The sequence below is a fragment of the Microcaecilia unicolor genome, chromosome 7, assembly GCF_901765095.1.
Source record: "Microcaecilia unicolor chromosome 7, aMicUni1.1, whole genome shotgun sequence".
NCBI lineage: Eukaryota > Metazoa > Chordata > Amphibia > Gymnophiona > Siphonopidae > Microcaecilia > Microcaecilia unicolor.
Window position 1 is genome coordinate 172,997,433 of NC_044037.1, and position 27,825 is coordinate 173,025,257.

The 27,825-nt window shown below is 41.4% G+C and overlaps 1 protein-coding gene across 1 annotated transcript in view; it reads right to left on the reverse strand.

Annotated features, from left to right (window-relative positions):
• BMPR2 (bone morphogenetic protein receptor type 2) overlaps nt 1–27,825 on the reverse strand; it is a 346,911-nt gene that overhangs the window by 59,840 nt on the left and 259,246 nt on the right. Inside the window, 3 exon segments of the mRNA XM_030209147.1 lie at nt 7,719–7,949; nt 15,371–15,462; nt 15,568–15,678. Coding sequence (XP_030065007.1) covers nt 7,719–7,949; nt 15,371–15,462; nt 15,568–15,678 — 434 coding nt within the window.

A 27,825-nucleotide genomic window follows, 5' to 3' on the forward strand; every position in this document is an offset into this window, starting at 1 on the left:
CATGGCAGGCTCAATGCAGCTTACATGGGGCAATGTAGAGTCAAGTGACTTGCCCAGAGTCACAAGGTGATGCTGTGCCTGAAGTGGGAATCAAACTCAGTTCCTCAGGACCAAAGTCCACCACCATAACCACTAGGCCACTCCTCCACTTGGTATTGGACAGAAAACAGAGAGTAGGGTTAAGTGTCATTTCTCTCCATGGAGGAGGGTGAACAGTGGAGTGCTGCAGGAATCAGTACTGGCTGTTCTGATTTCTATACCATTTATAAATTTAAAATATTTATAAATAATATCGAAATCAGAACAAGTACTATTCAAGGTTGTTCAAATATGTGCGGACAATGAAATATTGCAGGAAGAACTTAGGAACTTGGAAGACTGGACATTCAACTGGCAGATGAAATTTAATGTGGACAAATGCAAGGTGATGCATGTTGGAAAGAATAATCTCAATCATGGTTACCTGATGCTAGGGTTCACCATGGGGGTCAGCACCCAAGAAAAAGATCTAGGTGTCGTACATAATATGCTGAAATCTTCTGCTCAATTTGTGGTGATGGCGGCCAACAAAGCAAACAGGATGCTAGGAATTATTAGGAAAGGGATGGTGAATAAGACTGAAAATATTATAATGCCTCTGTATTGTTCTATGGTGCAACTTCACCTTGAGTATTATGTTCAGTTCTGGTCGCCATATCTCAAAAAATATATAGCGGAATTAGAAAAGGTTCAAAGAAGAGCGACCAAAATGATAAAGGGAATGGAACTCCTCTCATATGAGGAAAGGCTAAAGAGGTTAGGGCTCTTCAGCTTGGAAAAGAGAAAGATAAGGGGAGATTTGATTGAGGTCTACAAAATCCTGAGTGGTGTAGAACGAGTAGAAGTAAATCGATTTTTTACTCATTCCAAAACTACTACGACTAGGGGATACTCGAGGATGTTATATGGAAATATATGTGTCCTTCTGTCTGTCCTTCCCTTATCCTTTTTGGTCCTGTCTGTTTGTCCTGATTTAGATTGTAAGCTCTTTTGAGCAGGGACTGTCTTTCTTCTTCATGATTAATTGTAAAGCACTGCGTACGACTGGTAGCCTATAAAAGTGATTTATAGTAGTAGTAGTAGTAGTAGAAATACTTTTAAAACAAATAGGAGGAAATATTTTTTCACTCAAAAAATAGTTGAGCTCTGGAACTCTTTGCCGGAGGATGTGGTAAAAGCGGTTAGCGTATCTAGGTTTAAAAATGGTTTGGACAAGTTCCTGGAGGAAAAGTCCATAGTCTGCTATTGAGACAGACATGGGGAAGCAACTGCTTGCCCTGGGATTTGTAGCAAGGAATGTTGCCATGTTTTGGGTTTCTGTGAGGTACTTGTGGCATGGGTTGGCTACTGTTAGAAACAGGATACTAAGCTAGATGGACTACTGGTCTGACCCAGTATGGCTACTCTTACATTCTTATGGATGACATCAGTTTATCTTTATGCCTGATATTCAGTGCCCCTATCACTACTATTTCTGTGGTCCTACCAAACTGAAACATTTATACTGATAGCAGCTGAATATCATCTAGTTAACTTTTTGGCAGGTGCCTGGACTGTCCCTTGCTCCTCCTCTTCTTATGTGCATAACATTTGGTCAAACATTGAGTTGTTGATCCAAAAGTTATCTGGCTAGGACACATACGATTAATACATAATAACATAGTAGATGACGGCAGAGAAAGATCTGTACGGTCCATATAGTCTGCCCAACAAGATAAACTCATATGTGCTACTTTATGTGTATACCTATGTGTAGGCTAGATGGACTAGTGGATGTTAGCTGGATGGACTAGTCACTAGTGGATGTTAGCTGCACAAGTCTTTTTGAATAATGATCCCCAAGAATTCTGTTTAAGCTATAGACACATGAAATAATTAGGAAAGTAGTTAATCAATTTCCAACATTGCTACTACAGGCTCTTTTATCTGCTGTACGGCAGAAATAGCGCCTGTATTGTAAATGTTGATATTTATGTCTGTTCAGGAGCAGGCCTAAATGGTAGCACATACCCCTGGATTCTATATATCGCGCCTAGTGTTCTACGCCAAAATCCAGGTGTATTCTATAACAATGCACTTAATAAGCTTAACAAGTTAATCAGCGTTGATAACAAGTCTTAACGAGCAATAATGAGCACTAATTGGCAATAATTAGAATTTATGCACACAACTTGCTAAGCGTATTCTATGCACATGGCCAAAAAGGGGCATGGTTATGGGTGGGGAAATGGGCATTTTGTGGGCATTCCAAAATGTACATGCACCGTTATAGAATATGCCCATGTGTGTCTAAATCTACGCGCCGGAATTTACACCACGTTTCCCTTGATATAAATGGATGCACGTAATTTTAAGTGCTATGATATCAACTAAGTGTATTCTATATACCGCACCTAAATATAGGCGCCGCTTACAGAATACACTTAGGTGAAAATGTATTCTGCGCAGTTTTCAGGCACCATATATAGAATCTGGCCCATAAAGTGGAAAGGTCTGGGTTTATTTGATAAAATACATTTGCAATTTGCAACTTTGCCCATGCACCACTCAAACCTCTCCTGAGTGTGCCTATCCTACAAAGTACTGCTTGCACCATGTGTACTTTTAGGCATGACCTAATTTTATGAGAAGCATTTTATGCATAAACACTCTAATTTTATAAAAGTCGCCCTCATTGTGACTGAATAGATAGGGATGGGCTGCAGTGTAAAGGGGCTTCGATGTTAGCTTCAGAACTTAGTACAAGAACAGTACTGGGCAGACTTCTACGGTCTGTGCCCTTAGAAAGGCAAGGACAAATCAAACTCGGGTATACATATAAAGTATCACAAGCCATGTAAAATGAGTTTATCTTGTTGGGCAGACTGGATGGACCGTACAGGTCTTTATCTGCCGTCATTTACTATGTTACTATCCAGCTCATTTTCAAAAGTGATCGCCGGCCATCTTCCGACATAAATCGGGAGATGGCCGGCAATCTCTCAAAAGCGGCGAAATCGGTATAATCGAAAGGTGGTTTTTTTTACATCTTCGCCACTTTCCCGTCGCCGAGCTGTCAAAAGTTCAAGGGGGTGTGTCGGCGGCGTAGCGAAGGCAGAATGAGTGGGCATAGGCGTGGCTACCAGATGGCCGGCTTCAGTGCATAATGGAAAAAAAAAGCGGTGTTAATGAGTATTTCGCCGGTTTTACTTGGTCCTTTTATTTTCACGACCAAGCCTCAAAAACGTGGCCCAATTCACCAGATGACCACTGGAGGGAATGGGGGATGACCTCCCTGTACTCCCCCCAGTGGTCACCAACCCCCTCCCACACTAAAAAAATAAAAATAAAAACCTTTTTGCCAGCCTCAAATGCCATACCCAGCTCCCTGACAGTAGTATGCAGGTCCCTGGAACAGTTTTTGTTGGTTGCAGTGGACTTCAGGCAGGTGGACCCAGGCCCATCCCCCCACCTGTTACACTTGTGATGGTAAGTGTTGAGCCCTCCAAACCCCCCCAAAACCCACTCTACCCACATGTAGGTGCCCCCCTCACCCATAAGGGCTATGGAAGTGGTGTAGAGTTGTGGGGAATGGGTTTTAGGGGGGATTTGGGGGGCTCAGCCCGCAAGGTAAGGGAGCTATGCACCTGGGAGGTATTTGTATATATATATATATTTTTTTTTAGAAGTGCCCCCTAGGGTGCCCGGTTGGTGTCCTGGCACGTTAGGGGGACCAGTGCACTACAAAAGCTGGCTCCTCCCATGAGCAAATGCCTTGGATTTAACCGGGGTTGAGATGGCCGCTTTTTGTTTCCATTATCGCTGAAAAACAAAACCGACCATCTCAAACCCGGCGAACTCTGGCATTTGGACGGGCCAAACCGTATTATCGAAAGAAAAGATGGCCGGCCATCTTTTTCGACAATACGGTTCAGCCAGCTGTTTGCAGCACCGCCAAAATAGATCGCCGGCAATCTATTTTGCCAGCGCCATTCAATTATTCCCCTCTATGATTTCTGGGCATAAGCTCTATTCTATAAACTGTGCCTAACTTTAAGAGCGGCTTACAGAATAGCATTTTTTTCAGCACCCATTGTTTTGGCGCCATATATAGAATCCAGCCCAAAAAGGTTTATAAAAGTACCCGAGTGGCTGATATTTGGTGCTTATTATAGGAAGTAACTTTATAAATTCTTTACCAAAACCACTAAGATATGTTACCGATTACCTTAAATTTCATAAACTGTTAAAAGCATTTTTATTTAGTAAATTCCTCACCAACGCTAGTAACTGTTAACTCATTGGCACATTCGTTACCTTACTCATGTTGCAATAGATTCTATATATTGCACCTGAAAAATCCACACAGAATAAATTTCTGCTGAAGCCTATTCTATAATTGGTGCCTAGATTTAGGCGCGGTATATAGAATATGATTAGTTGATATCCCATGCCTAGAACTATGCACATCCATTTATACCAAGGGAAACGTGATATAAATATTGGTGTGTATATTTAAGCGCAAATGGGCATATTCTTTAAGTGTGTGTAAATTTTGGAACACCCACGAAAAACTCATTTCCCTGCCCATAACCACTCCCCTTTTTGGCTCTGCGCAATAGAATTTAGGAGTTGTACGTTATAGAATACACTTAGAGAGTTGGGCATGTAAATTGTAATTATTGCCATTTAGTGTTCATTACAGCTTAAGTGCTGTTAAAAATGCTGATTGGCTTGTTAAGCCAATTAAGTTATGCGCGTTGTTATAGAATATGCTTGGATTTTGACGCAGAATGCTAGGAGCGATATATAGAATCTGGCAGGTTATCTACAATTAGTGATGTTAATAGCACAATTCTAATTATACTTTTACTATAACTGTTTATTAATTGTAATGCACTTCTATGAATGTTCAATGTTAGCCACATTAAACCGAAACTTGTTTGGGAAAATGCGGGATACAAATGTCATACATAAATAAATCTCTTTTGTTTGTAAAATGCAGATTTTCACATTTAAAAGGCCTCTTATAAAATCAGGTCATGCCTACAAGTACACACAGTGCACGTAGGTGCATATTTGTAGGGTAGGTGTGCTCAGGGGAGGAGTTTGGGCAGTGTGGTGCAGTTGTGATATATAGGTGTACTTTGTAAAATACACACGTACTTGACACGCTAACAATTATGCCTGCTCCTGAGAAGGGGTAAATATCAGCACCCACAATCTTGGCATTATTTTTTGCTGGATCTCTACTAGCATTTTATAAAGACAAGGAGAAGCCCTATGTGCCTTTATAAAAATAGGTGCTCTCTCACCTCCATACCTCGGTGCCCTGTTATAAAATTCCCTCATAGAGGATATGTACATATAGGACATCTACATATTTTATTTAAAACTTTTTTATACCGCACAATCCAAAACTTTTCAGCGGTTTACAAAATGCACATACATAAAATCAAATACAATCTTCACACCGACATAACATTACTGAACTAAAATAACAAAAAAGAAACAAGCAACATAAAAATCGTTTAAAACTTCAGTCTCATCACTCAGTCTGATCTCTTCCACCTTCTCAAATCAGATCATCTTCAGCCCCATACGCCTGTATAAAAAAGCAGGTCTTCAATTCCCTTTTGAACTGTTTGATCTCTTCTATTTTATTAAACCTCAATGGTAAACTGTTCTACAAAGTTGGGCCTGCTGTATAAAGAATAGCTGCTCTATATTCACTTAATCTTACAACTTGAAATGAAGGTATATCGAAATACAATTGTTGTGCAGATCTCAAAGTTCTGGAAGGCTGATACACAAGTAATTTTGCATAGTCATGGCACTAAGGGCCTCTTTTACAACACTGTGCTGCCGATTCTTGGTGTGGCAAATGAGAGGAAGCCCATTCAATTCCTACGGGCTTCCTCTCATTTGCTGCACGGGGAATCGCTAGCGTGGCTTTGTAAAAGAGACCCTAACTAGATGCACACCATCACTAAAGATCTAAATAATCCCAATGTATAGATTAGGGGCCCCATTTACTAAGCTGCATTGTAGGCGCGCTAGCATTTTTAGCGCGTGCTAAAAATTAGCATATGCTAATGCTAGAGACACCCATAGGAATATATGGGTGTCTCTAGTTAGCGAGTGCTAAAAACGCTAGCTTGCCTTAGTAAAGAGGGCACTAGATGTTAAAAATTATTTGCTACGTGTCCTGCTGAATTTTACTCCATTTGGGTTTATAAGAACAGTATTCTACAGGTCAGACGCATGTTTCCACTTAACCGGGTCACTTCAAAGTAGAGAGTTGCACGGGGACAGAAATCCAACCCATCCCCGCCCGTCCCTGCTGGAATCTTACCCGTCCCCACCCATCCCCACTGGAATCTTACCCATCCCCACCCATCCCCGCAAAAATTTAAACCATCCCAACCCGTCCCCACCCGTCCCCGTAAGAATTTAACCCATCCCCACCCATCCCCGTAAGAATTTAATAGTACATAAAAGAAAGTTCCAGTCAGCTCCCTCAGTCTCTTTCTGGATTTGAGCCACAGCACTGTAGGCAAGGAAGGAATGGAAGCTGGAACTTGGAACACTCTGGTGCACACATGTAAGATTTGTCTCTGATTCACTGGCAGTGTGTGCTGAGAGGCCTCCACATGCACGCGCCAGTAGGTCAGGTGACATCTGATTCTTGTGCCTGGGTCAGAGCTGAGGTCTGTGCACCAGCCTGGGAGCAAAGAGGATTAATAGTAACATAGTAAGTGACAGCAAATAGACCTGAACGGTCCATCCACTCTGCCAATATTCACACTCATGATCAATTCATCATTAAATCAACGAGTGTGATATTATATACTTGATTATGGTCTTTCTTTCGTGTTTCTGGAACAAAGACCACAGAAGTCTATCTGGCCCCATCCTTATGTTCCAACTGCTGGAGTTGCCATCGAAGCCCACTCCAGCCTATTCATGTTCTCATTTGTGGGACGCAGACCGTAAAAGTCTGTCCAGCACTGTCCTCATGTTCCAGCCACTGAAGTTGCTGTCTAAGCCCTTTCCAGCCCATCCTACACCAGATTGCCATGTATGAGACAGAACATACAAGTCTGCCAGGTATCAGCTCTAATTCATCACAGCCAGAGTCACCATCTAAGTGTCACTTGACATATCCACACACATGCAGCCATTTAAGGTTAGCTTTTATATAACTTCCATTTTCTAATTAGGGATCCTCTGTGTTCATCCCACGCCTTTTTGAATTCCGTCATCATTTGTGACTCTACCACCTCCTTAATGGAAGACTTTCCACATTTATGCTGTTAAAGCAAGGAAGAAGAGGAGGAGGAGGAGGAGACAGCACTCAAATAAATTGGAATTCGGTAGATGAGAGGCTGGTGCAGGTGCAGCTTACACTTCCACGGGAAGCCCACAGAACTGGTTCCATCCCCACGGGAACCCCGCAGGAACTGCCTCCGTCCCCGCGGGAACCCCGCAGAACTGCTTCCATCCCCGCGGGAACCCCGCAGGTACTGCCTCCGTCCCCACGGGAATCCCGCGGGTTCCGCGGGATTCCCGCGGGGACGGAAGCCGTGCAGCTCTCTACTTCAAAGAGACATGTATTGGATTAAAATAATAAGCTGTCCATCTCACCAGTCAAGTTAAACCATCCTCTTTTCTGTGGTGTTTATGCAGTGATTACTTACATTCTGGTAGTATTCCATCACCAACAAGTATTCCATGCGCCCATCTGCTGTAAATCTTTCATCTCCAACCATAAAGTGGGCAATGTTGTCATGCTCCATCAGTGGGGTTCTATAAATGCTCCTTTCATTGATAAAGTTCTGGCGGTTACTTAAGGAAAATATTTTTACAGCCACTGGTCGTTCATCCATAGATCCTTTGTACACAGCTCCATATCGGCCACGTCCAATAAGCTACAAATAAATGAAAAAGGTTATTAATAAGAGGAAAGTATATTTCCAGGCAGTGGAGGAACTCCTCATATAGATGGATCAAGTATGAATAGTTACTTCCATTCTATTAACAGATGTCAATACAAGAATTAAGAAAATTTAGAGCTCACTGTAAATATTTTGTCTTTTCAAAAGGAATAGAATAATAATTTTCTTTCTGTTGAGCGGAAGGCAGCTAGAGGTTGCCCTGACCATTTTGAGGCCAGAGCGTTGGAGTAAGTGGACATCGCTTCTGCCCGACGGACCCCATAGACCACCAGGTATATCACAGGTAGGTCTGGGGGGGGGGGGTCAACTTGTCTTTGGGGGAAGGGACAGGCACGGGACACCAAAAACCCTTCAACCACTACCTGGAATTTAACTGGGCAGCAGCCAACATTTATTATTTATTTTACTATACCGTTACTTATTGCATAGCAAATCAGAACGGTTCACATAGCAAATATTATAATAAAATTGACGTGGAGGGGCATAATCGAAAGGGACACCCAAGTTTTGTTGAGGACGTCCTCGCAAAACGTCCCGGCGAAGGGGCGGGGAAACCCATATTATCGAAACAAGATGGACGTCCATCTTTCGTTTCGATAATACGGTCAGGGATGTCCAAATCCTAAAATTTGTGTCGTCCTTAGAGATGGGCGTCCCTAGACTTGGTCGTTTCTGATTTTCGGCGCTAATGGAAACCAAGGACGCCCATCACAGAAATGACCAAATGCAAGATAAACTCACATGTGCTACTTTTTGTGTATACCTTACCTTGATTTGTACCTGTCCTTTTCCGGGCACAGACCGTAAAAGTCTGCTCAGCACTATCCCCGCTTCCCAACCACCAGTCCCGCCTCCCACCACCGGCTCTGGCACAGACCGTATAAGTCTGCCCAGCACTATCTCCGTCTCCCGCCACCGGCTCTGCCACCCAATCTCGGCTAAGCTCCTTAGGATCCATTCCTTCTGAACAGGATTCCTTTATGTTTATCCCACGCATGTTTGAATTCCGTTACCGTTTTCGTTTCCACCACCTCCCGTGGGAGGGCATTCCAAGCATCCACTACTCTCTCCGTGAAAAAATACTTCCTGACATTTTTCTTGAGTTTGCCCCCCTTCAATCTCATTTCATCTCCTCTCGTTCTACTGCCTTTGCATCTCCGGAAAACGTTCGTTTGCAGATTAATACCTTTCAAATATTTGAATGTCTGTATCATATCACTCCTGTTTCTCCTTTCCTCCAGAGTATACATGTTCAGGTCCGCAAGTCTCTCCTCATACGTCTTGTAACACAAATCCCATACCATTCTCATAGCTTTTCTTTGCACCGCTTCAATTCTTTTTACATCCTTAACAAGATACGGCCTCCAAAACTGAACACAATACTCCAGGTGGGGCCTCACCAATGACTTATACAGGGGCATCAACACCCCCTTTCTTCTGCTGGTCACACCTCTCTCTATACAGCCTAACAACCTTCTAGCTACGGCCACCACCTTGTCACACTGTTTCGTCGCCTTCAAATCCTCAGATACTATCACCCCAAGATCCCTCTCCCCATCTGTACCTATCAGACTCTCCCCGCCTAACACATATGTCTCCCGTGGATTTCTACTCTCTAAGTGCATCACTTTGCATTTCTTCGCATTGAATTTTAATTGCCAAACCTTAGACCATTCTTCTAGCTTCCGTAAGTCCTTTTTCATGTTTTCCACTCCCTCCGGGGTGTCCACTCTGTTACAGATCTTAGTATCATCCGCAAATAGGCAAACTTTACCTTCTAACTCTTCGGCAATGTCACTCACAAATATATTGAACAGAATCGGCCCCAGGCACACCACTACTCACCTTTCCCTCCTCCGAGCGAATTCCATTCACCACCACCCTCTGGCGTTTGTCCGTCAACCAGTTCCTAATCCAGTTCACCACTTTGGGTCCTATCTTCAGCCCATCCAGTTTATTTAAGAACCTCCTGTGGGGAAACGTGTCAAAAGCTTTGCTGAAATCTAAGTAGATTACGTCCATAGCTCGTCCCTGATTCAATTCTCCTGTCACCCAATCAAAGAATTCAATGAGATTCGTTTGGCACGATTTCCCTTTGGTAAAACCATGTTGTCTCAGACCTTGCAACTTATTGGCTTCCAGGAAATTCACTATCCTTTCCTTCAGCATCGCTTCCATTACTTTTCCAATAACCAAAGTGAGGCTTACCGGCCTGTAGTTTCCAGCTTCTTCCCTATCACCACTTTTGTGGAGAGGGACCACATCCGCCGTTCTCCAATCCCTCGGAACCTCTCCCATCTGCAAGGATATATTAAACAAATCTTTAAGAGGACCTGCCAGAACCTCTCTGAGCTCCCTCAATATCCTAGGGTGGATCCCATCCGGTCCCATGGCTTTGTTCACCTTTAGCTTTTCAAGTTGTTCATACACACTCTCTTCCGTGAACGGTGCTCTATCCACTTCAATCTCATTTGTACTTTTTCAAGTCCATCGCGGTCCCTCTCCAGGATTGTCTTCTGTGAAAACAGAAGTATCTATTTAGCAAATTTGCTTTTTCTTCATCATTATCCACATAGCGGTTCGCAGTATCTTTTAGTCTCACAATTCCCTTTTTAGTCATTCTCCTTTCACTAATATACCTGAAGAAAATTTTGCCACCCCTCCTTTTGTTCTTCCGTTTGCGCTTTCGCCAGACGTATCTCTCTCTTGGCTTCTTTCAGTTTCATCCGGTATTCCTCCTCGTGTTCCTTTTTTTGAGTTTTTTTGTATTTCTGGAACGCCAACTCTTTAGCCTTTATTTTCTCAGCTACTTGCTTGGAGAACCATATCGGTTTCCTTTTTCTCTTGCTTTTATTTACTTTCCTAACATAAAGGTTAATGGCCCTATTTATAGCTTCTTTCAGCCTGGACCACTGTCCTTCCACTTCTTGTATTTCCTCCCATCCCATCAGCTCCTTCCTCAGGTATTCCCCCATTTTACTAAAGTCAGCATGCTTGAAATCCAGGACTTTGAGTTTTGAGTGGCCACCCTCCTCTTCAGCCGTCATATCAAACCAAACTGTTTGATGGTCACTGCTGCCCAGGTGGGCACCCACTTGGACATTTGACACATTATCCCCATTTGTGAGTACCAGATCTAGCGTCGCTCCCTCCCTCGTGGGTTCTGTCACCATTTGTCTGAGCAAAGCACTTTGAAAAGCATCCACGATCTCTCTACTTCTTTCCGATTCCGCAGACGGAACCTTCCAATCTACATCTGGCAGATTGAAATCTCCCAACAACAGCACCTCTCTTTTCTTCCCCAACTTTTGAATATCAGCGATCAGATCTTTATCTAGTTCCTCCAATTGTGTCGGGGGTCTGTAGACAACACCCACGTGGACAGAGGTTCTATCCTCTCTTTTTAAGGTCATCCCTGATTCCCTCCGGTGGTCATCTGGTCAGTTCAGGCACCTTTTTATGGCTTGGTCGTAAGAAAAACAGGACCAGGTAAAGTCGTCCAAGTGCACGTCAGGGATGCCCTTTTTTTTCCATTATGGGTCGAGGATGCCCATCTGTTAGGCACGCCCAAGTCCCGCCATCGCTACACCTCTGACACGCCCCCGAGAATTTTGGTCGTCCCCACGACGGAAAGCAGTTGGGGAAGCCCAAAATCGGCTTTCGATTATGCCTATTTGGGCGACCCTATGAGAAAGACGCCCATCTTCCGATCTGTGTCAAAAGATGGGCGTCCTCTTTCGAAAATAAGCCTGTTAGGCACTTAGGGGCCCTTTTACTAACACATTTATGTGCCTACGTGTGCCCAACGCATGCCAGTTCATAACTATTTCATTTTCTGGTGCGCAGTGCTAACCAGGCAGTAATCGGCATTGTGTGCATGCTGATGATTAACGCCCGGTTAATGCATGAGTCCTTACTACTAAGTGAATGAGTAGCAGTAAGATCTCGGGCCCAAAATGGCCGCATGACAATTTTCATTTTGCCGCACATCCATTTTTGGCCAAAAAAAGGGCCTTTTTTGCAGGTGCGCTGAAAAATGGACCTGTGCGCGTCCAATACACGCGTCTACACCAGCGCAGGCCACTTTTCGGTGCACCTTAGTAAAAGGACTCCTTAGACTTGCAAAGTTCAATAGGTTACTATTGAACTTTATAAGTCTAAGTGCTTTGAAAATACGCCTTATAAATTAAAATTATTTAGGAACTCCATTTAAAGATAGGAAAGAAGACAGACAAATCTTTCTTACTAGAGAAAAACAATAAAATAAAACAATCAGCTTGTACAACAATCATACATCATAACAATAACATAAATCTCGTCAGGTGCCCTTGGCTTGGATTGGCCGCTGTCGTGGACAGGATGCTGGGCTCCATGGACCCTTGGTCTTTTCCCAGTGTGGCATTACTTATGTACATCTCAAAAACTTCAGGAAACTTGTGTAGTCGACCAACCAACAACCAGTGGCCAGTTAGCTCGGCAGCTAAAGTTAGGACAGCCTTTTTGCTGTGGTTAGAATATTGTGGCTAACTGGTTAAGCACTGGCTCCACTCACAGACTGCCCCTAGTTCTAACTGGACTGCACAGGGTTGGTTAGGCCCCTCATTCCATACTACATGATTTCTTAGACACTGGATTGAATTTGAAAAACATATATTATCAGATGAAACAATGCGGATTCGGGAAGCATAATTTATTATTCTCAGCAGACAATCATCTGGAACATGAGTGGGGAATATAATTTTTAAAAGCATTTTTGGAGAAATATGCTTTTATATAATTGCCCACCCAATAGTTAAACTTATGATGTCAGCTTTCAAAAACCACATAGGTGTTCAGTGCCATGCTGAAATTTGGCATTATCCCCCGGATTCTATATATCTCGCCTAGCGTTCCGTGCTGAAATTCAAGCGTATACTATAACAATGCTTGTAACTTAATAACAAGCCAATCAGGGTTAACAGCACTTAACAAGCAATAATGGGCACTAATTGATAATTAGAATTTATGCAAATCACTAAGCATATTCTGTAATGCACTGCGCTAAATTTTAATGAGCACAGGCAAAAAGGGGTGTGGCTATGAGCAGGGAAACGGACATTTCATGGGCATTCCAAAATTTATACACACTTTACAGAATATATCTCTCTGCGCCTAAATCTACGCGCTGGGGTTTACACCATGTTTTCACTGGTGTAAATGAAGGCATGTAGATTTAGGCACTAAGGTATCAACTTAGCGTATTCTATATACAGTGCCTAAATCTAGGCGCTGCATATAGAATACGCTTAGGCTGGAATGTTTTCTGCGTGGAGTTTTTAGGCGAAATATATAGAATCTGGCGCTATGTGTACAGTGCTATACATGGAGGGAGTGGGTGGGGTCACAGTGTTCCAGAGGCAGGTCTGCATATACATATATCTTGTATTTATAAGTGCCAATATTTAGCCTACACACACAAGGGTCAATAATTCAAAGCAATTTAACTGGGCAGAAGAGGCTCCTCCTCCTGCCAGGTTAAATCACACTGACCAGCCCAAATGCTAATATTTGGTGGTATTTTACTGGACAGTGTCAATGAATATTAGCTCTGACTGCTGCAGCACACTCTGAATAGTAGCAGGAGTGGACCTGAAATTTATCTGGGCATCACAGATACCAGTGCTGAGATAACATATACTCCGGATTCTATAAAATTGGGCACTCAAATTTTCAACTAGTGCACAAACTTGAGCATGCAATTTACAGAATAATGCTAATTGGGTGCGGTCCCTAACACAGGGGTCATTTTACTAAGCTGCAGTGAAAGGGGCATGCGATAGCGTTAGCGTGTGTTTTTGACACGTGCTGAGGCCCCCTTTTACTGCAGTGTGTAAAAGGATGTCTCTTTTCTGGAAGACAAATGGCTATATGGTAAGTGAAACACTTGCCGTGCGGCTACTTCGGGTTGGGGGGAGGGGGGAGAGCATTTACCACCACCCATTGAAGTGGCGGTAAGGGCTCTTGCGCTAACCAGGCAGTGCGTGGCGCTGCCAGATTACCGCTGGGTAAGCACCAGTGCTACAAAATATAAACGTTTTTGTAGTGCCGGAAATGGCGCACACTGGGGGGGTGAGAACAACCGCCGGGCTCCTGCGGTAGCCCAGCAGTAGTTCTGAATTAGCTCACGGCAATTCCCTTATTCCTTATTTGTCCTGTCTGTCTTGATAAGATTGTAAGCCCTGTCGAGCAGGGACTTTCTCTTACATATGCAGTGTACAGTGCTGCATATGTCTAGTAGTAATTGTTTAATTAGGTGCCACTTGGCATTAAGTACAAATAATAGTCCTTAGTGGCATTGATGCTAATTGTCACTAATTTGCAGTTAATATGCAACTGCTCTTAGGAACTATTCTATAAACCACCTAAATGCTGTCTTTGCCAAGTACAAGGGGAAGAGGAGCATGCTCTTGGGCCCATGTCTTGCAGTTGTGCGCATAAGTTACAGAATACTATTAATTACACATGCAACTGCCAACTTTAGGTGCCAGCATTTATACCAGCCTTTGACATGACGTAAATGCTCATGCCTAAAGTCAGGTGCACGCATCCCAACTTACGCCCTATTCAATAACAGTAACTTCAAACACAATTGCTGTTACAATTACATCTAATTTTTGGTGCTCTTTCTTGAATTTACCCATAACGTACAGTTAGCATCCATATTTATGACGCTTAATTTTTGGTGCTCTTTCTTAAATCTGCCCCATAATGTACAGTTAGATGCCTCTTTAATAGCCTAGTGGCTAGTGCAGTGGACGTTGATCCTGGAGAACTGAGTTCGATTACCACTGCAGCTCCTTGTGACTCTGGGCAAGTCACTTAACCCTCCATTGCCCCTGGTACAAAATAAGTACCTGAATATACTATGTAAACAGCTTTGAATGTAGTTGCAAAAACCACAGAAAGGCGGTATATGAAGTCCCATTTCCCTTTCCCTTTAGTTATCTGGGTATGGCATTGAATATTGGCTGTACCAATATAACTTACAGGTGTTGCCTGTTATCCAGATATTCAGTGCCGGTACCAGACAGGAGCAAGAACTGAATATTTGGGACTAATTTAGTCAGCGTCTGCACCTTGATAACTTCCCCCCTAAATAGTCCCATACTAGACATAAAGGAAGGGGGGGGAGTAAGACATGTTATTTTACTGTTAACCCCAATTATTAACTAACTAGATCTTGTTGCACAAAATGGGACCTGTGCTGACATAGCATGAGTTAACGGTAAAATAACATGGCTCAATGGTAGCCCATGTTGATAACTATACCCCATATTTTCTAAAAATTTATGGATAAGGGAGTTATGTGTTGGGCACCTGGTGGACAATGGTACATAGTTAATAAGCATTCTTACCTCTAATAGTTTAAGATTGTCTAGGTCCAGGGAGGGTTCTGAAGCTGCTGCCTCCATCATGTTCATACTATGAAGACCTTGTTTGCGATCCCCTGTAAGAAAAGAGGATTGAAAAGCATGAAGACCACTTCCACAGCTTTTAGGGGTCCTTTTACAAATAAACAAAAACATTCTAAAAATGTTCCACAGCTCCTTACCTCCAAACATCCTGTATCCAAAGAAAGCAGCAACTATTAAAACAGCTAACGCGAACACTGACGCCAGGGCAATAACTATAGTCTCTTCACGACGGAATTGATGAGATGGAGCTGAAATAACCACAAAACATTTTTTTAAACTATTAGGTAACTATATAGTTATATATAATATAGATTAACTGATAAAAGTCTCAATGCAAGATAATTACACTATTAGAGAAACTATCATTGAAATGCTTCAGCGATACCTGGTAGTGGTAGTTTTCAGCACTGAATACAGAGAACAGTTTAATAAACTGGCATACAATGGATGTGAGCTGCATGCCTACCACCCAGGTAGCGTGCCAGACCTTACCGCTAAGTCAATGGGTGGCTGGCTGTAAAGTCTCAGGCTGAAAATGGACGCGCGCTGGTTTTTATTTTGCCACACATCCATTTTCTGGCCCCTTAAAAAAAGGCCCTTTTTCCAGGATGTGACAACAACTGGCCCGGTGTATGCCCAAAAACCGCGCTCATACTGCCGCAGGCCACTTTCTGCCGCAGCTTAGTAAAAGGGCCCCATAGTGCTTATCTTATTGAGGAAGGATATTCAGCGCTGTACCCCATCTAAACCACCCAACGCTCACACACTTCATAAGCGTTTCGGCAGTAGGTTTGCTTCCAGGGTTATAACACCCAAATTACTGTGCACCAATAGAAGAGCTATAAATGCGCTAAAAATCAAAGTTAACTTTTACATTTAGTATTATTCACAATAAAGATATTTTTGTTTTGGAGGTATGATAAATGATTTGAAAATTGCATAAAGGTCTCGAACTTGGAACTGCTGTGCACTGTAAGAGGTTCCAAGATCACATGTACAACAGTTCTGATGTAATTTCCTCCTCATTTTAACTATAATGTGGATTAATGTTTCCAGTTAATTATCTAATTACAGACATTATTCATACATGCATATATATATATATGTGCTTTCTCCCTCCTTTGTTGTCAGTATGTTATTTATTGGGGTTTTTTTCTTCTTGCATTGTTTTGTTGTTCCTTAAGACACAGACATTAAAGTTGTCTCTTTTGCCTAATGGGTAGTGTAATTCCACTTTAATGAAACATTCACATTTTTCTGGCCAGTTAAAAGCCCCATAACTGGCTATCTGGCAATATTCAGCAGGGGATAGCCGGCTATCTCCCTCTAAATATCACCGGTTAGCGGCTAATAGATAGCCAGTTAAATCAGCCAACATAATCGGCTATCTGCTGAATTTCAGCCCCACTTTAGCACCTATACTTGGCCACATGAATATGTGGGATATCTTTGGCTGGCTAAAGTCTGAATATAAACACAAGTGGTCATCTTCTAACTGGCCAAAAATAAACCGAATATTCAATGCCAGTTACCGGAAACGGCCTGGCATTGAATATTCTGGTTAGCCCAGCTAACTCCCGCGGTTTGAATATCGGCCCAAGTGACTCTCACCATCACAAACAGGACTCCAAACAAAATTCCAAACTTTTATTACATCCATAACAACTAAATAAAGAGGGATAAAAACTTGCTTTACTTTCACTATAGCCATCTTTAAAAAAAATGCTACCTCTAACTAGATAGTGCGTAAATACAGCATTTATACGTGTAACTTACTGTACTCTGTATGATGTGCATATAAGTGGGAGACATGCCCAGGTGATGCCCATGCTCTGCCCCCTTGCATTTATGTGCTAAGGGGCCCTTTTACAAAGCGGTGGTAAGCCCAATGCGGGCGCAGGTGAGAGTTCCAGCCCCGGAACGCAAACACCCTGAGTATATGAATGTTTTTTTATAGTGCTTACAGAATCTAATCTGAGTTTTTATATCCCATATTCCTGGACCATCAAAAGATCACCCAATGTACTTTACAGTATTATAAAATACATAATGAAATATGTATGAAATACATCAAATACATATTACTACATTAAAAATAAATACAAAGTAAAAATTATTATTAATGTAGTTCCTAGTCATTGTTTTTACCTAAACAAGATGAGAGAACCTTAACAAAATATAAAATAAATCTGTCATGTTTTAAAGTCCAATTTTGTATAATTTGTCTAGATCTGCAAAATGACGTCCAAGGGCAAAATGTGCATTGTGTTGTACAAAAGACTTACTGAACATGGAGCCTTTTGGAAAACACATAGGGATATGCACAGCCAAAAAAATGTTTGGTTGATTTTTGGATATTTTTGCTTATCATCTTATTCTAATTAATGTTTTCAGTTTGTTTCACACATTTATGTTAATAAAGTAATGTATAATATGTTTTTAAACATTTTAACGTGCACAAATTGATCATACATGTGTTAATTTATGCACATTAAATTGATTATGCATGCACTAAAATTTAAGATGCATAACAAATCAACCCCCTCTGTTTACAAAGCCATGCTAGCAGCTGCTGATGCACTAATGCTGACACAGCCCATTCACTTTGTAAACAGGGGGGCAAAAGTGTGCTAAGGAGTGGAGGAGTGGCCTAGTGATTAGAGCACCGGTCTTGCAATCCAGTGGTGGCTGGTTCAAATCCCACTGCTGCTCCTTGTGATCTTGGGCAAGTCACTTAACCCTCCATTGCCTCAGGTACAAGCTTAGATTGTGAGCCCTCCTGGGACAAAGAAATATCCAGAGTACCTGAATGTAACTCACCTGAGCTACTACTGAAAAAGGTGTGAGCAAATTCTAAATAAATAAAATAACACTACACATCCCTAGTATTTGGTGGCACATACGTAGTAACATAGTAAGTGATGGCAGATAAAGACCTGTACGGTCCATCCAGTCTGCCCAACAAGATAAACTTAGTTTACTTGATATGCAATACTTTATATGTATACCCAGCAGGAACAATCAGGAGTGGAGGAGTAGCCTACTGGTTAGAGCATTAAGCAGAGAACCAGGAAAGCCATGGTTTAAATCCCACTGCAGCTCTTTGTGATCTTGGGTAAGTCACTTAACTCTCCATTGGCTCAGATATGAACTTTAAAATGTGAGCCCTCCAGAGACAGGAAAATACCTACTGTACCCTTGATGTAACTTACCTTGAGTTACTACTGAAAACCTATGAGCAACATCCCTTTCCCAAAAATCAAAAATAAAAAAACAAGAACAACAACAAAAAAACACATTCAAAATGCAACATGGAGTGGAGGAGTGGTCTAGTGGTTAGAGTGCTGTTCTTGCCATCCGGAGTTGGCCGGTTCAAATCCCACTGCTGTTCCTTTAATCTTGAGCAAGTCACTTAACCACCCATTGCCTCGGATACATACTTAGATTGTGAGCCCTCCAGAGACAGGGAAATACCCAGTGTACCTGAATATAACTCACCTTGAGCTACTACTGAAAAGATGTGAGCAAAATCCAAATAAATGTCACTCAGAGCAGCTATGTACCAATACGGCCACACAGGGCACAAATATGGAGAGGTACATAAATTGCTTCCAGTCCACTGCCTCCTCTCATTGGAGGTGGTAATTTGGATAGGGTGGGGTAAGGGACACCCGTGGGTGAGTTGCACAGGGCACAGCTAAATACAGTTCTGACTTGAGGCTTTGTAACAGCACTTACATGGGTTAAATGGCAGATTTTGCTACCTGCACAAGTAAGCACTGACACTTACAAGTGTAAGCGCTGGATTTTCTAAAATAGCAAATATAAGGGGAGCCAGTGAAAGGACCAAGCTCTGAAACTAAAATGTTTGGCATTCTGAGATAGTTTTAAACACCTGTGGGGTGGGGCATAATTCCCTCCTGAAGCTCTCCTTCCAAATCCAGGCCCAAAGAAGAAAACAGACATGTAGGCCTGATTTTAAATAGGTGTAAAGGGTCATGAATTTGTTTGAAGAGGATCATATCTCTATTTGATTAGAATTTTTATTTATTGACTTATTTCTTCTCTCTGTCTCCAAGTTGTGGGCTAGACATCAATATTGATTTAATTTAATTATGTATTTACTTTTGATGTGTGCTTCTATATGAGGCTAATTTCTGTTTTTGCTTGTTGTATTATGTAAGATATACAATAAAATGAATATTTGAAAAGAAAAATAAAGGGTCATGGATTTGATATACCACCTTTGGGTGGTACATACAAAGTGGTTTACATTTATTATACGCAGATCCTTTTTCTGTGTAAATGTTGAAGGAGAAATTTTGTGAAGCACGAATGCACTGCATTGCAAAATATGGACTATATGTACAATTTCAAGGGTTTCTCAGTCGGAGTCCCCTTCAAATCTGTGTGTGCTGCATGTATACGTATATAAGTAGCAGTTGCTTTAATTATTTATTTATTGCATTTGTATCCCACCTTTTTCCCACCTATTTGCAGGCTCAAAGTGGCTTACATAGTTTTGTTAATACAATTATTCTTGGATGTCAGGTACAATTATTGTTGTACAGAGATTAGTTAAGGGAAGAAGTAAAGAGTAGAAGGGAGGCATTTATTAGGTATAGTGAACGGTAGGTTTTCAGCAGTGGATTAGTAAGGTTCTAGGTTTTCATTGTATGCTTTGTTGAAGAGATATGTCTTGAGGGATTTACGAAAGATAGTTGTTTTGTTGATTGTTTTCAGGTTTCTAGGTATTGCGTTCCACAACTTTGTGCCCATGTATGAGAAGGTGGTATCATGCATCAGCTTGTATTTTAGTCCTCTGCAGCTGGGGAAGTGCAGGTCGAGAAATTTTCGGGATGATTTTGTGGCGTTTCTGGGAGGTAGGTCCACAAGGCTTAATATGTAAGTTGGGGCGTCTGCGTGGATGATTTTGTGTACCAGTGTACAGATCTTAAATGTAATACGTTCCTTAAGTGGGAGCCAGTGGAGTTTTACTCTTAAGGGTTTTGCACTTTCATATTTAGGTTTTCCAAATATGAGTCTGGCTGCAGTATTCTGGGCAGTTTGGAGTTTCTTGATGTTCTCCTTTTTGCAGCCTGCGTACAGTGCATTGCAGTAATCAATATGACTTATTACCATTGACTGTACCAGGGTACGGAATACGTATCTCGGGAAGAAAGGTTTTAGAGTTTCCACATGGAGTAGAACATCTTTTTCGTCCTGTTTTTCACGTGGTTGTCAAGAGTAAGGTTTCGATCAATGGTGACTCCTAGAATCTTCAAGTTTTGGGAGACAGGCAGAGAACAGTATGGTGTGGATATGGTGGAGAAGTTTTTTGTGTTATGTTTTGAGGTGAGAACAAGACATTGTGTTTTTTCTGCGTTTAGTTTCAGCTGGAATGCATCTGCCCAGTAGTGCATTATTTGGAGGCTTTGGTTGATCTCGTTGGTGATTTCCTTTAAGTCATGTCTGAATGGGATAGAAATCATGACGTCATCTGCATATATGTAGGGGTTGAGGTTTTGATTTGCTAGTAGATTAGCCAAAGGTATCATCATCAAGTTGAATAAAGTTGGTGAGAGGGGGGATCCTTGGGGTACTCCGCATTCCGGTGTCCATGGGGGTGATCTGTCCGCATTCATTGTTACTTGGTACGATCTTGTGGTCAGGAATCCTTTGAACCATTTGAGAACTGTGCCTCCTATTTCGAAGTATTCTAGTATATGTAATAGTATTTCATGGTCTACCATGTCAAAGGAGCTGGACATATCGAATTGTAAGAGGAGTACGTTGTTGCCCGTTGCAATTGCTTGTTTAAATGAGTTCATTGCAGACACTAGAACAGTTTCGGTGCTGTGATTTGATCGAAATCCTGATTGAGATTCGTGGAGAATTGAGTGTTTATTTAGGTATTCAGTAAGTTGTTTTGTTACTATGCCTTCCATGAGTTTGGTTATGAGTGGGATAGATGCTACTGGTCGATAGTTGGTTAGGTCCATTGTGCTTTTTTTTAGCATCTTTCGGTAACGGAGTAAGTAGGATGTTTCCTCTGTCCGTGGGAAAGAGTCCATTTTGAAGTCTGTGATTTACGTGATTCATAATGTCTTTAAAATCACTTACACACACATGTCAATTTAAACGTGTAAATCTAGCTTCATGCATGCCAAAACAGCACCTATCCCTTGTAGGGGATCTCATCAGTCAAACAAGGTCAAACAAACTTCAGTGGAAGTCTCAAATTCATGAAGCTTGTTTTAGCAAAACTATGCTAGCAGAGCAGTTGCTGGAATGTAGTACTGAGATCAGAACTTCCTTACATAATTTTTAAAATTTGAGATCAGACTCTTAATCACAAAAGAATGCAAACTGAGAAGTCAGTGACTTTTCCTTTATACCCTTCATAGCCAAAACACCAAGATGAAGTCAAGAAATTTAAAGTCACATCATGCAAAACTGAACAGGATGTGTTCTTAGCCTTTGCTGTCAGGCTCAAGTTTTAAAGAAATGCATGGAAAGAAGAAAGGGACTTTTATTTCAAAGAAAGAACTTCTGCAAATACATGCCGTGCAAAATTTCTGTTGACAAAACTAAACATTTGACTTCATTTGTCCCAGATTTTTTTGTGTGATAAGATTACTGTTCATTTACAATGAGAGGCGTAATGTGCAAACTTCCGTACAGGACCTCAGATCCATGCTCTGTGGCACCAGCTTTCCTCTGGATGTGGAAATTTAATGTGCATGCTTTTAATCAACAGCTGCCAAACAGGTTGCAGCATGCTAACCCCCAGATTCTATACATCGCACTGAAATTTCTGCACGGAACTCTGTGCGTAACCCCAAACAGCGTGCCTGATACAAGCAATAATGAGCACTAATTGGAATTTATGCGCAGAAACATCTGAACAGCATGTAACAGAATATGACTAGACTGTAATGCGCACATCTAAGATAGGGGCATTCCAAAATGTGGGCATTCGTAGAAGTTCAGTAGTGCATAGTTATACAACTTGCTGCTATGGGGGTAATTTTGTAAGTCTTTGCTTACAAGTAAAAGAGAGTTTTATGCACATAGGTGCTTATGTGCCTTTCCTGCCTAGGTACTCTGTTATTGAGAGTGATATGGTAATGAAAATAGTCCCCCCATCTTGACTTATTTACATAAGAACATAAGAGTAGCCATACTGGGTCAGACCAATGGTCCATCTAGCCCAGTATCCTGTTTTCCAAACAGTGGTCAAGCCAGGTCACAAGTGCTTGGCAGAAACCCAATTAGCAGCAACATTCCATGCTACCAATCCCGAGGCAAGCAGTTGCTTCCCCATGTCTGTCTTAAAAGCAGTCTATGGACTTTTCCTCCAGGAATTTGTCCAAACTTTTTTAAAACCCAGGTACGCAAACCGCTGTTACTACATACTCCGGCAAAGAGTTCTAGAACTTACCTAGTTGTTGAGTGAAACAATATTTCCTCCTATTTGTTTTATAAGTATTTCTATGTAACTTCCCCGAGTGTCCCCTAGTCGTCGTACTTTTCGAACGAGTAAAAAATCGATTTACTTCTACTCATTCTACAGCACTCTTTATAGACTTTATAGACCTCAATCATATTTCCCCTCATCTGTCTTTTTTCCAAGCTGAAGAGCCCTAACCTCTTTAGCTTTTCCTCACATGAGAGGAGTTCCATCCAATTACCATTTTGGTTGCTATATCTTTTTTTGAGATACAGCGACCAAAACTGAATGCAATACTCAAGATGTGGTTGCACCATGGAGCATTATAGTACTTGCGGTCTTATTCACCATCCCTTTCCTAATAGTTCCTAGCATCCTTCCTGTTTGCTTTTTTGGCCGCTGCTGCACATTGAGGAGATTTCAGTACTAGATCTTTTTCTTAAGTGCTGACCCCCAAGGTGGACTCTAGCATCAGATAACTATGATTCAGATTATTCTTTCCAATGTGCATCACTTTGCATTTGTCCACATTAAATTTCATCTGCCATTTGGATGCCTAGTCTTCCAGTTTCCTAAGGTCTTCCTGCAGTATTTCACAGTCAACATGTATTTTAACAACCTTGAATAGTTTTGTGTCATCTGCAAATTTAATCACCTCTCTCGTTCTGATTTCCATATCATTTATAAATATGTTAAATAGTACCCATCCCAGTACTGATCCCTGCGGCACTCCACTGTTCACTGTTCTCCATTGAGAGAAATGACCATTTGACCCTATCCTCTGTTTTCTGTCCAATAACAAATTCCTAATACACACTAGAACCTTGCCTCCTATCCCATGACTCTTTATTTTCTCAGGAGTCTCTCATGAGGAACTTTATCAAAAGCTTTCTGAAAATCTAGATATACTACATCAACTGGCTCACCTTTATCCACATGTTTATTCACGTCTTCAAAGAAATAAAGCAAACTGGTGAGGCAAGACTTCCCTCGGCTGAACCTATGCTGATTCTGTCCCATTAAACCATGTTTGTCTATGTGTTCTGTAATTTTATTCTTTATAATAGTTTCCACTATTTTGCCCGGTACCGACATCAGGGTTACTGGTCTATAATTTCCCGGATCACCCCTAGAACCCTTTTAAAAAATTGGTGTCACATTGGCCACCCTCCAATCTTCAGGTACTACAGACGATTTTAATGAGAAGTTGCATATTACTAACAGCAGATCAGCAATTTCATGCTTGAGTTCGTTGAGTACCCTTGGATGTACGCTGGTCCAGGTGATTTACTACTCTTCCATTTGTCAATTTGGCTCAGTACATCTTCCACATTCACTGATATTTCTTTCAGTTCCTCCACATCATCATCCTTGAAAACCATTTCTGGTACAGGCAGATCTCTTCCATCTTCTTCCATAAAGACAGAAGGAAAAATTAATTCAGTTTCTCCACTATGACCTTGTCCTCCTTGAGCACCCCTTTTTGCTTCTTCGTGATCTTATGGTTCCACGGATTCCCTCACAGGCTTTCTGCTTCTGATGTACCTGAAAAAGTTGTTTCCTGTGAGTTTTTGCCTCTGTGGTAAGTTTCTCTTCATATTCTCTTTTAGACTTCTTTATTAATGCTTTGCATCTGACTTGCCAGTGCTTATGTTGCTTCTTATTTTCTTCATTTGGATCCTTTTTCCATTTTTTGAAAGACAATCTTTTGGCTGCAATAGCCTTTTACTTCACCTTTTAACCATGCTGGCTGTTTTCTCTTTTCCACCTTTGCAAATATGTGGAATGCATCTGGACTGGGCTTCCAAGATGGTATTTTTGAATAACGTCCACGCCTGATCTTCCCCATCCCCACCCCACTCCCATGTAGTTTTTCCTTGTCCTCACCCAATTCCCACTAATTTAAACATAGAAATAAGTAATGCAGATCTTGAAGAAAAACATCTACAGTGGTGGAAATAAGTATTTGATCCCTTGCTGATTTTGTAAGTTTGCCCACTGACAAAGACATGAGCAGCCCATAATTGAAGGGTAGGTTATTGGTAACAGTGAGAGATAGCACATCACAAATCAGCAAGGGATCAAATACTTATTTCCACCACTGTATATAACCATCAAGAAAAATACTGATTATACTGCTCAGCATTTCCTAAAGTCCATATAAAATAAGAGTCTGTCAACCATTTCAGGCTTCAACTGTGTTCTCTAGTTGTCTGTGGTTAAGTCCAGAGAGTGAAAATACCCTTTTAGATAAGTACTAGTTGCTGGAACAGCTAAAAGATACTTTGCAAGCTGACCTAGTTTAGGTCAAGAGGTGCAAAAAGCAGCCAAAAGAACCAACCAATGGTTGACAAGTAAAAGAAGTTTATTAAAAGAGCAACCTTTATAGAATAAAAGTGTAGTTGTATAGTCCTACCATGTGGTTGTGTTAGTAAAAGCCCAACATGTTTTGGCATAAGACTGCCTGCATCAGGGACAAATTTGGTCCTTATCATGGGAACATATAACACACCTAAAAGTAATAAAAATAAATCAGAACATATACACATAATAAAATCATAGTAATGAAAAGATCTATAAAAACATCCCCATCCCTGTGGGAATTACTGTGGTTACCTCAGTATTGCAGTTTTCCCCCTTACCGTGATACACTCTACCCTGTTATAATTACCTTCCTAAGATATGAGAGGATCTTGTATCTGTTTGTGGTCTGTTATATTGATATTTGATTGATTGTATATTGTATATTTGTCTGTTGTTTATCTGACTTGTCACTTGTTTCATATTTTCAATATGTGTTCTGCTTTGCCGTCTTACTGTGGAAGGTGGATAATAAAATGCTTCTCTCGGCAATCTGCTAACTTCTCCTTACTGTTGTAATACTATAAATCAACAGTGTGGAAAGGATTATAGGAGTATATAAAACGAATGGTTTGACATAGAATTTTAAATGTAGTTATTATGCACTGCAATTAAAAAAAAAAAATGATTTCACCATTTCTTTTGGGAGGGTCCTAAAAGTAATACAAAGAAGACTTACAAAGTTTGAGAAACATTGCTATAGATCATACTTGACCTCTGCCTTTGCCTTTCCTTCCCCACAACTAAAATTCCTCTAAGTTTCTTCTTTGCTTTTCTGAATTCCCAGTAGGGTTTATGTCACTGTGAGGCAATTCCACATGGCTACCTCCCTCTCTCTGAATAAATGTTTTCTTATGATCAGGATCCCCAGCCTCCTGCAGCCACAGTAAGAACTGTAACATCTGGCCTATGCCATAGGATTTCTTTTTAAGTTTCTGTAATTTACATTACAAAACAAAATACAAGGAAAATATTAAATGAAACATATTCTAAGAAAGAGGAAAGAGAAGGCTCAATGTAACACCAGGAAATAAATAAAAATTAAACCACCCTTCTTATTTCTCCCCCAATGTAAAATAGAAATACAAACCAACAATTCCCATTACTCAGATTTCCCAATAAGAAAGGTCTTAGTCCCTTGCTACTTAATCAAACACTTGCATGGAAAACAAAGGAAAAAAGTTGCCCCAATTGCTCATGCCATAGAATTGTGTAAGTCCTTAGCAGAATCACTGGAAACCACGGGCAGAGGACTAGTCCAGCTGTTTAATTTTTTTTGCATGACATGAGATAGACATACTGTATATTTCAGTACGCTGCTTTAAGATCTTCTTTGAATTCCAAACTATTGTAACTTACAAAAGGTATTTAGTTGCACTTTTACAAAGTAGCAGTGAGCCCAACATGAGCTTACCGTGTGCCAATCTGGAGCTACTGCTGGCCTAACATAGGTGCCAGTGGTAGTTCCACCCTTAGCGCGTGGCATTTCTAACGCACTAACCCGGCGTTAATTGGGCAGTGCCATGTGCTACCCGGTTACCTCAATGGGTGGCGGTAAGTGCTTCCCCCCTCCCACATGGCCATACGGTAAGTGAAATCTTACTGCATAGCTATTTCTTTTGTTGGCCTTTTTACTTGCTGCGGTAAAAAATGCCTCAGCATGCAGCAAAAACGGCCCCCGCCACCATAGGAGCTGGCTCTGTGGGTGCTGTGGGTGCTTGAGCACCCCCAATATTTAGAAAATTCCTTGTATATGTCCAGGGAGGGGTTATTTCCACTGGGCTTAGCACCCCCAATAATTTTGAAAAGTTGGCTTCCATGCCCGCCACAAGCTGCAGCTTGATAAAAGGAAGGGGCCTTGTGGTGGCATCAGCATAAGGATCTGCCAGGTGCCAAGGCTCCCTTTTTACCACAGTGGGTAAAAGGCTTTCTTTTTTAAGAAAAAGGAACTGGCTGTGCAGTAAGTCAAACAATTGCTGCGCAGCCATTTTCTAGGGGAGCCCTTACTGCTACCTATTTAGGAGTTGATAAGGGCTCCTGCGCTATCCCGGCATTGCCTGATTACCACCAGGTAAGTCTCCGACACTAAAAATATTAAAATATTATTTCAAGAGCCAGAAATGGTGTGTGGTGGGGGCAAGAACTACCGCCGAGCTCCTGCGGTAGCCCAGCAGTAGTGCCAAATCGGCACATGGCAAGCCCACAGTAAACTTGCAACGTCTTTGTAAAAGGGCCCCTTTAAATATTTTTGGTGATTTATAATAAGCACATTAAAATTCACTTCTCATTTTCTCTGTTTTGCATCAAGCACACATACAACACTTTTGCTTTCAGGAGACGAAAATCATCTTTCAGGAATCAAACTGTAAATGGAAATCGCTTGGAGAGGGAAGGCCTGAAAAGACAGATGGATTTGCAATGAGTCACATAAGAAGCTAAGTAAGAAGTCAAATCCCCCAGCCTGTCTCCAACTTGTTTAAAAATGATTGGCTTAGAGCTAACTTAATAATGTTATTTATCACCACAGAAAAGAAAGAGGCGTTATCTTGTTACTTTTTAATGGGAATTAAATATAAACAGC